Below are 16,134 nucleotides of genomic sequence, written 5' to 3' on the forward strand. Positions count from 1 at the left end.
CCTCCGTCTGCTGCCTGTGGGGTTGGTGACACCTTCGACCCGGAGTCTTGCGAGTTTGGTTGCTCGTTGTGGCTCGGTTACCCAGTTGTGCTAACAAAGCGGGTGCGGGCAGCAGGGGCGTTGCACTTGAGCCTTGGTGGTGGCAACGTTCTCGTGGTTTCCTCCCCGGGAGCCCCGGAGCTGCCCCGTTGTAGTTCGTTTTGGGACTTGGGTGTGTTGGTTCCTTCGGTTCCATCCACGCCCCCTTGTCTTTCCCCTGGATCACCCTTCCTGCCTGCATCCGGTTCCTTACCGTCTGTAGGTTTGGGGCGGGGTTTTTGATGGTGTTGAGACTCGGGCAGTCTTGGGGAATTCCCCTTCCGGGGTAGTGACGGGGGCATTTGAGCCTGTTCCTCCAGCCGTGTTGTATGAGTCTGCCAGTGGGCTCCCTTCCTTAGTGTTTTCACGGCTGCCCCGGTTTTCTGGTATGGCCGGGGCTTTGGGGGAACGGCTCGGCCCCGGGGCCTGTCGTGTAGGTTCCCGGGGCTGGGGAGGGGCTGACTTGGGGGGCCTTGGCCCCGTTGGACCCCGTGGGTTTTTTTTTTATCCCCCTCTAGGCGGGGCTTGTAGTTACGCGGAGCGGGGTCTTTCCTCCCCACTCGCCGTACGTGCTGTTGGGCGTCGGCCCAACAGCACGTACCCGTTGCGTACCCGCAACAGCAGGACCCGTCGGTCCTGTGGGTGGATGTTTCCTCCCACCCCTTTTTGGGACGGTGTTTTCGTCATGTTTCCCCATTCGATGGGGTTCTGCGTGACTTCTGATCTCGGGTGCGCCTGCGCCTTCGTGTGCCTTCGGGACTAGTGTTGGCTTCTGTGTTCTCGAGGGTACGGGAAGGTTTTTCGCTACTTCCCGCATTATTGGAACGTCTGTCGGCTCCTCGTCCTTGTCGCCCTGTTGGGCTACTTGTCGCCCGGTTGGGCTGCTTGTCGCCCGGTTGGGCTGCTTGTCGCCCGGTTGGGCTGCTTGTCGCCCGGTTGGGCTGCTTGTCGCCCGGTTGGGCTGCTTGTCGCCCGGTTGGGCTGCTTGTCGCCCGGTTGGGCTGCTTGTCGCCCGGTTGGGCTGCTTGTCGCCCGGTTGGGCTGCTTGTCGCCCGGTTGGGCTGCTTGTCGCCCGGTTGGGCTGCTTGTCGCCCGGTTGGGCTGCTTGTCGCCCGGTTGGGCTGCTTGTCGCCCGGTTGGGCTGCTTGTCGCCCGGTTGGGCTGCTTGTCGCCCGGTTGGGCTGCTTGTCGCCCGGTTGGGCTGCTTGTCGCCCGGTTGGGCTGCTTGTCGCCCGGTTGGGCTGCTTGTCGCCCGGTTGGGCTGCTTGTCGCCCGGTTGGGCTGCTTGTCGCCCGGTTGGGCTGCTTGTCGCCCGGTTGGGCTGCTTGTCGCCCGGTTGGGCTGCTTGTCGCCCGGTTGGGCTGCTTGTCGCCCGGTTGGGCTGCTTGTCGCCCGGTTGGGCTGCTTGTCGCCCGGTTGGGCTGCTTGTCCCCCGGTTGGGTTCCTTTTTGGGCTCTTTGCTTCTTTGGCCGGTTTTCTTGTTCCTGCTTCCTCTTTTGGCTACTTTTCTCGTGCAGTAATCCTGGCTGGCGCCTTCCCGCAGAGAGGGTGTGCAGTTCGGCCAGCGTGTTATGCGCATGCGCCGTGGAGTTTGTTTTGGTCTGGGCGGTGTTTCAGTGCTGGTGTTTTGCGCCCTTTTTGCTACAGTGCTTTGCCTCTCGTTCTTCTCCCTGGCTGCGGTATGTGCCCCTTCGCGCCGGGGGTGTCCTGGTTCCCAGTTGTGGGGAGGACACGGCGGTTTTCCCTGTGTCATGGGTGTGGACCGCCTCCTTCGCCTCTCCCTGCTCTCCTGCGGGTCCGGCAGGGTCCGACTCTGGCGTCTTCACCTGGCGGTGCTCCCAGGTTCTTCTGGGCACGGTTGAGTCGTGTCAAGTTCGTGCCACCGTTCGCCAGGTGAGTTTCTGCGGTCTGGCGTCTTTTGGCCGGGCGCTGGATGCGGAGTTGTTTATATGCCTGTCTTTATTTAGGTATATTTTTGTACGACTGAGACCGTTCGCACACCAGTGACTGTCCCTTTTTCAACCCTTCCTGTCCCCCTCATGTGCATGTCCAACCCATGCTGGAGTCATTCAGGGGACCCTCCTTTTTTAATGTTGTGAGGTATGGGGGTTGTAGGGTTGGTTCTGTACTCACCTGGTAAGGCTCCTGGCTGTGCTTGCAGGATTTGAGCTCTGGCTCTTGGGTGTGCCTATCTGGTAGAACTTGCGGGATAGTATCAGTGGAGTGCAGTGGTGCTCTTGGCACATTTGGGGAACACTGTATTACCATCAGAGGTCTGTGCTTGTTACACGACCTACTTGCGAGCATAAGCCTTCTTGCTGGTTCGTCCGTGGACTTCCAGGGCGCACTAGCCTGTTTTCGTATGGCAGTTCCGGCCCGTCCTGGTTGTGGGGGTATGTGGGCCGGTGGACTGCTCCTAGCAGCTGCCTGGTGGGCCACCCTCTGGCCGGTCTAGCCTGGCCTTGGGCCGGGCTTGAGGTGTAAAAGAGCTCCCAGTACCTCATCCAGCAGGTATTGAGCGGGGTTTCTCCGCTGTCGGTCGCCTGGTGCAGGTTTCTGGGCCTGCGGGGTTTTGTCGTGTCTCCGTTGGCCCTGTCTGGGGTCTGCCTGCTCCGTTCTCTGCCTTTGCAGAAGGGAGTTGCTATTTACATGTTGCAGTGGTGCCTGTTGCTGCTGCTTCACGTGTGCATTGGTACCGTGTTTCACGGTGGCGTGTCCTTGTTCCTGTGTCCGGTTGTGGAGTGGCACTTTGCTGCCGTTTTGTGCCTGGGGATTATGTGGGGTTTTTTCTGTCCCTGCCTGATTGTCCACCCCTGGTTGTTCTGGGGTTTTTGTGCTTCTGCTCTTTCTTCCTGCCTCCTCTGCAGCAGGGGTGTTCTGCGTGTGTTCTTAGGCGTTTGTCAGCCTGTGTCCTGTGATGTGCTTCTTTGTCTCGGTCTATTGCAGTTGTTCGTACCCCTTAGTTCGGGTACTGTTCTGGCGGCGACCCTTCCGCTTTCTTTGGTTTCCTAGCTTGCCCTGCCGTTTTTTTTTTTTGGGTCTTGCGATGTCTCGCGTCAGACCCGTTGTTTCTGAACTCCTGGCGGGCTTGCAAGCTTTGGGGAGTTTTTCTGTTCGGCAGACGTTCCATCTCCTTGTGCCGCCTGGGTTTCGGTGGTCGCGCCCGAGATTATCTCGCGGCTCCGCCTTTTCCTGGGCTCGGAGGGGCCTTGTCGGGGCTGCTTATGTTCTGCCTCGTGTTCTCGCCTCCGGTTGGTGGTCGGGTGGCTTCGTGGTAGGTGTCCCACCTGTGTGCTTCTCTTGGCGGCAGTATGGGGTATTTTGGCGGTCCTTCCTTTTCCTGTCCCTTCTTAGGTGGTTACTCTTGTTAGCTTGGTTTACTCTCGGCTTGGTTTTCTGGTGGGGGTTGGGGGCCGTCGTCTTGCCACATACTGTCGCCTCTTTTCGTGTGGCGCGGGCGGAGCCGCTTCAGCTTGCTTTCGGTCTTGGTGTTGCTTCTGCACCGTTAGTCAGCTGTCTTGTGCATCGTTTTACCTCCGGCCTGTTCGTGCACCGCTTGCACCATCCTGGTCTCTGGTCAGCGTGCTCTGTCTTCTCGGTTGGTAGTGCCCCTTCGGTTCCGGTGTATTTTTTCGTCGGCTCTTTCCTTTTGACCTTTGCCTCTGGGGGTCGAGTCGCTGAGTTTTCTTGCTCCTTCGGTTTTAACGTTTTGGTTGTTCGGTGGCAGCAGTCTCCATCTTTTCTGGCGCGGGGTTGGGTTGCTGCGTTCTGGAGGGGTCCAGGGTTTGTTGGTGCTTCGTTGGTCGGGCCGGGGTGTGTCGTTTTTTGTGTTCAGTGGCGGCCCTCCACTGTTGTTTGCTTGCCACGGCGTTTGGGTCCGGAGCGCGTTTTGCGTTGATCCGGTTCTGTTCTTCCCGGTTCGCGGGTGATAGTGTCTCGGGTGGTCAGCCGTGTTCTTGCGACTAAGCTGCCTGTGTTCTTCCCTCATGCCTGTGGCGTTCGTGGCTTCGCTGCTCTCGCTGCCGTCTGGGCGACGTGGCCTTGCGGTCTTTCGGGCATGGATTTTTGGTGTTCGTGCAGGGGCCTTGCTGCTCTTTGTTCTCATGTTGTTCCCGGGACTTTTCGGGGCTGTGGCGCCTTGGGTTGGCGTTTGCTGCCGGTTGTCTCGCCTCCTTGGGGGGTGCGTGGTGTCCGCCTCCCGGTTCTGTCCTTTTGACCTTCCTCTGTGGGTAGTTAGCTCCGGGGAGCCGACGGGGTTCCCCCCAGAAAACCAGCATTGAATGTAATGAAACGCCATTTTCTGGGTGAGACCCAGAGGCTCCCCGGCAACCCTCCCTCCCTCCCTCCGGTCGGCGGTTTTTCGCGTGTTTTGACATCCAGCCTCAGAACTGATGGGTGGATAGCTGGCGTGGGAGGTCTGGGGCTCCCCCTTCCCCTTCCCGGGGAGGGGGGAGCTGCACAGACAGCGGCGCGGTGACGTATGACGTCATACTAGTTTCCTTGTTTTCTGTTGAAGAGTTCTTTCCACTAGTTTGGCTTTAGGTAGCAATTTTCACCAGAATAGGGGTTTGTTTTGGAATGCTTACCTTTCTGGATGCTTGACCCGGTCGATGGCAGACATAGAATGCTTCCAACCACACGGGGGTTTCTATAGGCCATTGCTCCCCTTGCCTCTCTGAGGGGGCCAGGTTCTGGCCGTGGTCCCCGGTAGGCCCTAGAACTCTATACACATGACTGATGCCAAAGTCTGACATTAGCATATCAGCCTTTAAAGCTCTGGGGAGCCTCCGGGTCTCACCCAGAAAATGGCGTTTCATTACATTCAACGCTGGTTTTTTAAATCTAGCTTGATAAGGACATTTACGTCTGTGATGCTGGTAACAAAAGCTCAAGCTGCGTGAGCTGCCGCCTTGCAACCTTGTGGAATGCCGAACCCGAGCTGTTAAAATATGTATATATATAATAATTTTTATTCAGGGGTTCCTTGAAACATGAAAATTATTATTCCAAGGGTAAGAAGGTTTAGAAATGATGGTGTAGAACAGGCATGTCAAACATGCGGCCCTTTGCAAACACACCTGTGGCCTGCATTATTCTCAGCACCATTCACCTTTGATGTTGCCAAGGCAGTAGAAAGCCTGCAGATAGAGCTATTAGAAATGCAGTTGGATTCTACACTCAGAGCCCTCATGACAACACAAATGTATGCTCCAGGGCCATATGCCCTGGCCCATATGGGCATATACCCCGAGGGCCATATGGGCTGGCCCGTATGGGCATATGCCCCGAGGGCCATATGGCCTGACCCATATGGGCATATGCCCCAAGGGCCATATGACCCATATAGTAGCCTTCGGGGGATCCTCAATTTGACATGCCTGGGACTGTAGAATTATGCAAGGAAAGGACACATGGCTGACAAGTGGACAGCAGGTAGAAAGAGGGTGGGGCAGTAGAGTTCAGAAGGCAGAGAGTGGGCAGGTGGGCAGTAGAGTGGGCGCACAGGTTCGCTGGTAGGCAGAAGTGGGCAGATGGCAGGGGCAGCCGAGAGCTTCTGGTAAAGTAAAGCTGAAATGTAGAATTTTTTTTGACAAAGTCTGCCACACCATCTGAAATAATGTAAAAGATACCAGTACTATGGTTTCTACAAGATGGATTATTGGGCTATCGTCACATCCGGCCCCCTATCCTTGGCTCCCACTCCCGCACATGGTCCCTCCCCATGATCACCTGTCCCTTTACACCTTCCATTCCCTACTCCTCCAGCCACTTCTTGATGGGATTAATATTGTATGGTCCCCACTTCCTACTAGCTAGTGGCTCAGGAGGCCCCTTACTGGTGGAATAAAGAGAATTTTCGATGTTTAATTGTTAGCTTGCCTATCTACAGTCAGCACATGACTTGTAGATACTGGTATTTACAAGACTGTAATATAAGGAGAGAGAGATCTTCTTGAGGTTATCTTGAGATGATTTTGGGGCTTAGCGTCCCTGCAGCCAGAATATAAAGGCACAAAAAATTCATACCAAAGCAGAGATGCAGAGCTGGAAAACAGGATTGGTTCGACAGAAATTGTGAGAGACCCAGGGAGGAAAAGACAAGAAAATGGGTGCAATATTGGAAGAGGCCTATCCCCTCCAACATACCAGCAAAACAAACAAGCAAGAAACAAAGACACGGCAGTGAGGAGGGGCAGAAAGGAACTTTGAGAAATTGGTTGCAGACAAATGTACAACAGATTCAGGGTCAGGCTTTTTCTATAAATTCATTAAAAGCAAGGTACATGTAAAAAGATAATATCCAGAGATTGAAAATGGGGAACAGATTCACAGAAAATTAAAAAGAAATGTACTAAACACTAAACGTACAGTTCCACAGTGTGTTTGTGCAAAAGGAGGTTTTCGGATAACCAAATACAATGCAAATTCCAGAGAACACCATTGCATACATAGATGTGTCTTGAGATGAAGTGGAAAAGTTACTCCTGGGGCTAGGAAGAAATAAAGCAGTTGGACCAGATGGAATCTGGTTCATTCTGAATTGAATCTGGTTCAAAAACATTCTCTCATCACCTTGGGTGATGAGAGAATGTGCAACTGAGCTGAGCAATCTACTTCAATTGATATTCAGAACAGCTTTGTGCACAGGAAACTTAGCAGATATATGGAAAAAGGCAAACATAGTTTCAATCTACAAAAAGGGTACAGAAGCAGGAAAGACCCCATAAATTATAGATCCATATCACTAACAAGTGTGGTAATCAAAACACTAGAAAAAATAGTTAAAACCAAATGGGTAGAACACTTGGAGAGTAATGATATAATAACAGACAGTATCTGTGTAACAAATCTACTTAGTTTTTATGGTGGAGCCACAGAGTTTCTACAGGAAATAGATGGTTGTATTGACTATGTCTAACTGGACTTTAAAAAAGGCTTTTGATAGTCCCATACAAGAGACTGTTTTGGAAACTGGAGCTGAGCGAGGAGAGGGTAGAGGTGTTAAATATGCAAAAGCTAGAAGATAGAAAAAGAGGAGATATGATCACTGCATAGAAAATAGTAAAAGGAATCTACAAAATTGATAAAGAAGAATTCTAGAAACCTGGAACCTCAAGAAAAAGAGGTAATAGATTTAAGCTAATTAAACAAAGCTGCCAAAGAACATTAGAAGTTTAATTTGCAAGCCGAGTGGTAGACAGTTGGAATAAGTAAAGTGAGAAGGTGGTGGAGACCAAAACTGGGAATGGTTTAAAAGTGTTGTATGACAGAGAATACTGGGAAGACAGGACACAAGGAGTGTGGCTCTCATCCTGTAACTACACTTAGGTTATCACACATCCAGTATGTGGCAGCCCATGATGCTTGCATCACCTGTTATTGCGAAAGCTCTTTCAGCAAAACATGCTGACCCTGAACTACATATTCTCATTGTTGACCTTGGATGTCTAGATGATCGATCATGTGTATAATAGGAGTGATACAAGTAGGTACAGTATAGATATAAATAGCTCCATGTAATAATAATTATAATAATTTATTTTGTTGGGGGACAGGCAGCCAGAATATATTCAAACACATTAGGTTGATATTGAGGTAAAGGTTGAATTACTGACCCCGCCCAGAATGTAACCCCACAACATGCTGACTAACTCTTGAGTACCTATTTACTGCTAGGTGAACAGGTGCATTAGGTGATAGAAAATGCACCCAACCATTTCTGTCCTGTCCAGGATTTGAACCCGGAATTCTCAATTATGAGTTGAGAATGAACTCAACTGTACTACCAGGAATTTCTTTCTGCCTCTCTCCTCACTGCCGTGTAGTTGTTTCTCGCATCTTTGTATCGCTGGTATGTTTGGGGGTTTGGCCTCTTCCTGTATTGATTCCATTTTTGTGTCTTTTGGTCTCTGGCCCTCTCGCACTTTCTGTTGAACCAATCCCGTTTCCTAGTTCTGCTTCTCTGTTTTGGTATAAATTTTTTTGTGCCTTTATCATATGTTTCACAAAACCTGACATACATCTCATTCACTTCCTTGCCTAGCAACAAGTCTGTCCAATTATACTCACTAAAATTTTTTCTAAGGTTGCCATAATGTCCTCTCCTAAAGTCAGGTTTTTCATTTGCATCGACTCATATTTTCTTCCAGATTATAACGCATTGCATACTTTATTCCCAAAAAGACATGGTCACTTTTACCCAAGGGAGGAAGGTACTGAATGTCAAATATTTCTTCCTCCTTCCTGGCAAATATAAAATCTAGCATGGAGGGAACGTCCCCTTCCCTCATCCTCGTAGCTTGTTTAACATGTTGATACAAGAATGTTTCCAGGATGAGGTCTACAAATTTACAGGTTCAGAAATCTTCTGTTTTAGCTTCACATGCTTCCCAGTCTATGGATTTCAAGTTGAAGTCGCCGACTATCATGGTAGTACAGCTGGTAGTACAGTACAGACCCAACTGTACTGGGCTCGGGTTTGGGAGGTGTTCCTGGGTCCTGTTGGCCCATCTTCTTCTTGAGATGATTTCAGGGATTTTTAGTGTCCCCGCTGCCCGGTCCTCGACCAGGCCTCCACCCCCAGGAAGCATCCCGTGACAGCTGACTAACACCCAGGTACCTATTTACTGCTAGGTAACAGGGGCATAGGGTGAAAGAAACTCTGCCCATTGTTTCTCGCCGGCGCCTGGGATCGAACCCAAGACAACAGGATCACAAGTCCAGCGTGCTGTCCGCTCGGCCGACCGGTTCTGATGTAGTAAGGGCCGACCCATGCAATAAGTGTATTCCTCCTCCCTGGTATGTCCTGTTTTCCTCTTCTCTGCTGTTAGATAGCTTCAGGGAACCATCAGAAGCTTTGATGGAAAACCTGTGTTGAATGTAATGAAATGCCTTTCTGGTAGAGCCGTGGTGGTTCCCTGATTCCCTCCTCCCCTACCAGGTGCATCAGTTCATGGTTTATCAGCTCTGGGCTGACTAAATTAAATTAAATTAAATTAAATTAAACTAAATTAAAATCATTAAATTAAATTTTTTATTTAGGAAAAGTACATACATAGTTGATTTACAAACATAATGTTGGATTTATAGATAGAGCTAGTAAGTACAATACTTAAAGCCACTAATACGCATAGCATTTCGGGCCAAGGCTGAGACGGTAGCCTGGCCCCCCTGGGGTGCCACCTGTTGGCAGTCACTCACACTAGGGTATTAGAACTAGTTTTGAGTGAATCATTTCAATTTGAATAAATCATTCGCAGAATTGTTTGGCTGTTTCAGAGCTTCATTTTATGTGAATCTTGCAGTTGTTTGTATTGCGTCACCTATTTTATGGGTGGATGCTTTCTCAATGTGGGTGATCGTAACAATCCTCATCTCCCTGTGCCTCCGAGGGGTGGAGGGGCACGTTCTGGCTCATGTCCCCATACACCAAACAAAGCTCCTGTGGGTGATTTGACTCAGTAGGGAAAGCCATCTCAGTGAGATAGCTTCTTGGAGCCACTGAGGTTCCACCAGAAAGAGGCGTTTCATTACATTCAATGCTCGTTTTCTTAATTGTTTTCACAATGTGTTTTTATTGTTGAAAATGATAGGGGACAGATTTTTACATATTTTGATAAACATTTTTAAGAAAAGTAAACTTTGAGTATAAAAATAAATTTTGTTGAATTATTGACATTTATCGGCAAGGCAGATTCGGCCTAGCAAGAATTTCTCTACTGACCGGATGTCTGATCCACTGAATCTGATAACTAACCACATGAAAATCCTTCCATTACATCTAATTTTCTGTTGGAGCAGGTTCCATTGGAATGGGCATTCATTGTACATTTGTCTATCTCTGCCATCTGTAAATTTTGTTGAATCAGTCATTGTATTTTACTGAGAGAGCTTTCATACTTAGGTTTACTACAGGGTTGTTTTCCCTTTGCAGGTGGATTTTAATTAGCAGAACTGAGAGGTATTGCCCATGGCTCCTGTTTACCCTCTAGCCAAACTTGCTTTTCTCTTTGTGAAACAAGTTGCTCGACCCCTGTCCAGCTCAATAAGACGCAAGGCTGTTAGAAGTCACTTCTTTAAAGAAAAATTCTGTCTTCCTCCAGCACGACGTATGTAATAGTTTATCTGCAGGACTGACAGTGGAAGGGGGAAACTATACCAAGGGTAGAGAGAACATGGCCGAAGCGAGTTCCTTTAAATAGTAAAAAGAAGCATTCTGTAGAAATGAATGAGTATAGGAATAAGTGTATGAGTAAATATGTACACATGAGTTTTACAATTACAATACAAACTTAATATATTGATCAATGGTCAGAAATTATTTTATTATTGCTATTGATCAAATATATTCAACTCATTTCTTTGCTCCATTTATGAATTTCTTTTAGGTGCTTATTTAAATCTGTCTTGCAGCAATCCCTGATGTATTATTGTTTCTGAATATAATGTAGATTTTTTTCTCAAAGCAGCTAGACTACCCAGGAAATTTTCCTTTTACACTCGCTTCAAGACGGTCACTCATTTCACCAGTTTCCTTTACTTGTATATCACATATATTTTGCTGCATCTTTAGCATTCCTGTGAATCTGCTCCTATTATAATGTCAGTATTTTCATTTTAGAGGGATCCAGATATGCATATGAAAGTTATTTAATCAGAATGGTTACTTCTGGTATAAGTTGTTGAAATATTGTGCTTGATCCTGTTATTGACAAGAATAAGGATTTTTTATGCTTTGCTTCATATTGAGGAAAAAAATATGAATACAATAGGAAGCAAACCTCTGAGCTTGATTATTCTGCTGCGGCCAAAATTATATGAAGCATCTTTTGTTATGTTAAAGATCCTGCAAATTTCTGAGTTTAACTGAGAGCCACTAACACTAGTGGCCTTGACAAGGACATGAAACTGGTGGCTTGTCGAAGGTTCTCTCATTTGCCTTGATGATCTTTCCCAGCTGTACTTTGAAAGTTAACACAGTTTTGGCATTTACAGCTTCTGCAGGTAGGCAGTTCCATGGGTTAATAACCCTGTGGGTGAAAAACCATCTCCTGTTTCAGTCCTACATTGTGGCTTGTTGAGCTTGAAACCGTTGCTCCTTGTTTGTGTTACATCTGACCTTTTGAAGAAATTTTCTTGATCAACATCCTCCAAATTGATCAGTACTGTATTTTAAAAGTTTCCATGAGATCCACCCTGTCATACCAGGTTTGCAGTGTTGTTAGCCCTGTGGCCCTCAACCATTTCTGATGCATATTTTGACTTAGGTCTGGAATTATTTTTATTGTCCGGTGTTTGACTTTCTCCAGAGCAGCTATATCCTTCTGAAGATGGTTTCACTGCTTGGATAAAGTAACCAAAAGCACCAGAGATTTATACAGTTGAATAACTACTTTCTTTTCCTTAAAGTCAAAGGTACACTTGATTATTTCCAAGCATATGGTTAGCTTTTTTGATTGCTGCTCCTACCTGCTATGCAACTTTCATTGAATGGTAGATTTTGGCTCTAAGGTCCTTTTCTTCATCAGTCTGCTGTAATATAATGGTATTAATTTGGTAGTTGTGGCACAGGTTGTTGTGCCCCACAGGAAGGTTTTTTCATTTGTCAATATTAAAAAGTATTAAAAAGCATTTGCTAGTCATATGACCATTTGTAGAGTTCCTGCAGATCTCTTTGTAAGGTTTCAACATCATTATTATTTTCCACTTTGCCATAAATCTTTGTGTCATCTGCAAATTTGATGATGTGGTTTGTAATATTTTCATCTATGTCATTGATGTATATGACAAAAAGAGTTGGTCCCAAAATGGACCCCTGTGGTACCTCACTTACCACATTTCTTCTATCAGATTCATTACCATATAGAACAACTCTTTGTTTTCTTGGTTTTAACCATTGTTTTATTCATTCCAGTATTCTTCCACTTATTCCATGTGCCTATAATTTCTTTGCCAGTCTTTCATGTGGTACTTATCAAAGGCTTTAGCAAAATCCATGTATACTTCATCAACTGGAAGTCCTTTGTGTGAGTAACTAGTTACTGTTTTAAAAAATGTGAGCAGGTTCGTAAGGCAGGATAATCTGTCCACTTATCTATGTCATCTTGTATTGTTTCTGTCACTAGTTCTGCTCTCAATTCTGGGTACTTAATCCCCTTGACACAGGCTAGGAGTTCTTCATTGTTTCTTCTCCTTAACTTTCTTTGCCCCAAATCCTTCAAAATCTGCATTGTTATCTTCTGCAGGAAACTGATCTGATGCAGGCCCAAGTTTTCTCCAACAATTTCTTAATGTTAACTTTACTTTATCTCATGCCTTATCAATAGTCCAGATAGCTGACTTTGTCTAGACTTTAGTCCTTAACTGTTCCTGGCTATTTAATGAGACATCTGGCAAAAATCCTATTATTGAGGTGCTTAAGGTTCCTAATTAATTATTCCTTGATCCATGCGTTGGATCAGAGTTGTTGTATTGGGTGGTAAGAACATGTCTAATTATATTGCCATTTATTAGTTCATCACTTAGTGGATGCATTGCACTATTATCTAGCAGCAGCACAACCTTATGGTTTTGTGGGAGGCCAACACTTCAGGTGCTCATTCACCTCTGGTACAAAGTTCTTTATTAAGCCTCTCGGCAAATATTACTTGAGACATCCACCCACTTGACTGGTTCTTATAAATCATAGGCAAACACCTAGTTGACTTTAAAATTCTTGGGTTTTTGCTAATCCTAATCCCAATAATTTCAGTTTGTGCATGCCAGCTGTGCTAGCAGCCGGTCGGCCGAGCGGCCGAGCGGACAGCACGCTGGACTTGTGATCCTGTGGTCCTGGGTTCGATCCCAGGCGCCGGCGAGAAAAAATGGGCAGAGTTTCTTTCACCCTATGACCCTGTTACCTAGCAGTAAAATAGGTACCTGGGTGTTAGTCAGCTGTCACGGGCTGCTTCCTGGAGGTGGAGGCCTGGTCGAGGACCGGACCGCGGGGACACTAAAAAGCCCCGAAATCCTCTCAAGATAACCTCAAGATATAGCACAGCACAACACAGAAATTCTGTTTGTTTAGCTTATAACTACCTGAAGGATCATCTTCACCACCATGAGCCATCGTGTGTGTGAATAACATTAGCCAGTACAAATCTGTCTCATTGGCATTATAAATTTGCTTTCGAGATAAATTTTGTTCCTGCTTCATCTCTACAAATTTACTTAAATACTTTTCTGCACCAGTAGTGTCAGTAGACTGCCTTTCACCATGTACTCTAATGTATTTAATTCCATGGTGGAAATTAAAGCTTCCGAGTCATCCATCAACGTATAAACACTGCTCAGGAATTTTCATAGATTGGTGAAACTCAGTGTGCTTTTTCCATGGGCAGCCAGCCTGCCACTGACTTTTTGGTCTCATGCTTCTGCTTGTACCACTCCCACACTGCATTATCAACACTCCAATTTTGCTTAATTTACTTCTTGGGATTCCACTGATTTGATTGGTTAATTGTGTAATTCTTAATTATTCCAACTTTTTTCTCAAATGTCATCACTGACGTCTTTCTTTTATATATCTCGCTTATTGAAGCTTTCACTGACCGAGGTGCATTTGGAACCGACATGGTGTATGGAGGTTACTAGATTTTTACCTGATTTATCTGATTTTACCTGTACTTGATTTACCTGAGGGCCACTAACCTTAGTAGTAGCCTTGACGAGGACTGGAAGCTGGCAGCTTGTTGAAGATCCCCCCCCCCCATTTGCCTTGATGATCTTTTCTAGGTACATTTTAAAACTCAACACCGTTTTGGCAGGTACGGCTTTGGTGGGTAGGCAGTTCCATGGGTTAATAACCCTGTAGGTGAAAAAGCATCTCCTGTTTTCAGTCTTACATTGTGGCATGTTGAGCTTGAAACTGTTGCTCTTTGTTTGTGTTACATCTGACCTTCTGAAGAAAATATCCAGATCAACATCCTCTAACTTGTTCAGTATTTTAAAAGTTTCATTGAGATCGTAGGCCTTTCATGCCTGGTTTGCATTGTAGTTAGTCCTGTGGCCTTCAAGCATTCCTGATACAGATGACGACTTAGCTCTGGAATAACTTTTGTTGCCCGATGCACCTTCTCCACAGTAGCTGTGTCCTTCTGAAAATGAGGTTTCCATGCTTGGATACAGTAATACAAATGGATTACATACATGGATTATATCCATGTATGTTTAGTATATCCAACAAATCACAGAATGAATACTTCAGTCTCATGACAAATCAAAACAATGGGTGATGAATCTGTGACATCACACAGAAGGCACTGGGGTGGCTCCTGACACAATCATTGGGGTGGCTCCTGACACAATCACTGGGCAGAGACTAGGCCCATCTTCTACCCATGCACCTTTCATCGCCCCTGAGTAGCGAGGCTTTGGGCAGACACTCATTTCACCACTTTATCTTACATATTTATTCAGGCCGCTTGCCGCACTAGTTTATCTGTACATATTTATTCAGACCGCTTGCTTCACTAGTTTCTCTGATTTTTTTTATTTGGATTTACTCAAAATGGGAAATGGGCATATCCAGAAAGCATGTAGTCCTCTGCATCTAAGTATAATTACCTAAGTGTAGTTATAGGATGAGAGATGCTCGTGGTATCCCATCTTCCCAATACTCTTATCATATGACACTTTGAAACTTTTGGATGCCAAAACTGATGGTTTTGGCATCCACCACCTCCTCATGTGTTCCAACCAGCTACGACTGTTTGCAAAAGTGAACTTTTTAATTTTTTTGGCAGCTTTGATTCCGTACCTTAACCACCGTGCTGCACCGAGTTTATTGTGAAATTCCCCCGGTGCACATGAAATATGGTGTTCCCAAAAATTCTTTTTTTTTTTCTTTGTAAAATGATAAATTCCCTTCCCTGAACATGTCTATGTAAAAAAAGTACCAAATTCCACTTACTTTGGCTGTGGGGATGTGGACAAGGTGCGCTGTGACGTCATCAGGGCCTGGTCGCCCGTGCATGAATCGCCCAGACACGATCGCGCGGGCCATTCAAGCACCGGGTGTTGCCACAAATATATTTTCAATTATTTGTTTTATGTATTTCCAATGTGGTTTTATTTTTATTTTTTTATCGTATATGATGCATATTTGTGTCCTTTACAATATGTATACAGTAGAACATTCATAATGTTCCATGGAACTGTGATACATGTGTCAGTAATGTGTCCGCAATAAATGTTATTGTCGCAATATTACCTGTTAAATATTCACTAAAATTACAATATGTACAGTTTCACACACTATTTACACAGTAACACACTGTATTACACACTCAGTATTTCGGAAGCGAGTAATAATCAACAAAGTATTCCATGGTACACAGCGCGACTTCGCTCTCAGTGCGCCAGGTACAGATAAATTTTCACTTCCTGTTTCTTCATTTTGTGTGCTTGCAAATAACGCACTCACATACACCCTTGGCTTTAGTACTTGTAGGTTGTATGTAGCCAAGCTTGCAAAGCATAAGGTAGTATTGAAAAGATTATAGGAAAAGATGAATTTGTAAGGTAGTCTTGAAAAGATCGCTTTGTATAGTCCCACACAGGAAGAGATTCAGCTTGCCCCAAAGATTGTCCGTCAGTCAGAAAGAGATTCAGCTAGCCTCAAAGAGTGTCCGTCAGTTAGGAAGAGATTCAGGAATTCTTGAAAATATCTATGGAAAACACCACCATGGAAGCCGCTAACACTGTTCATCTTTGCTACTTGTATCAGATGCATCATCACTGAATGCAGAAAATGATTCATCTATGTACAGTATCATCTAAATAAATTGGAGATAGCATAGGATTGCAAGGGGTGACGCTCAGAGCTACAATTGGATACGCTTGCTGTATCGTCCTCATAGGTGCTGTATCACTTGCATCCAACCTTTGTGTTAGGTCCTTATTGCGCCTAGCTTAACCAATATTATGACCCTTATGTTCTTCAAACAATAAGGTTTGAATTTCACCGACAGGTCATTCAGTACTAACCCAGCCAGCAGCCCTAGGGCATTCTGGGAA

General features: G+C 46.1%; 1 protein-coding gene across 5 annotated transcripts in view; it reads left to right on the forward strand.

Annotated features, from left to right (window-relative positions):
• Positions 1-16,134, forward strand: part of LOC123760412 (putative OPA3-like protein CG13603) — a 72,179-nt gene that overhangs the window by 13,922 nt on the left and 42,123 nt on the right. For 2 of the 5 annotated variants that reach the window (XM_045746095.2, XM_045746093.2), the window contains exon 2: positions 10,013-10,187. The exons of 2 other annotated variants lie outside the window; for them this stretch is intronic. In XM_045746095.2, the coding sequence (XP_045602051.2) occupies positions 10,049-10,187 (139 nt within the window). In that variant the 5' untranslated portion in view covers positions 10,013-10,048. The remainder of the gene's footprint in view (positions 1-10,012; positions 10,188-16,134) is intronic. One more of the 5 variants, XM_069338388.1, reaches the window with a different exon arrangement.

Source organism: Procambarus clarkii, chromosome 39, assembly GCF_040958095.1.
Source record: "Procambarus clarkii isolate CNS0578487 chromosome 39, FALCON_Pclarkii_2.0, whole genome shotgun sequence".
NCBI lineage: Eukaryota > Metazoa > Arthropoda > Malacostraca > Decapoda > Cambaridae > Procambarus > Procambarus clarkii.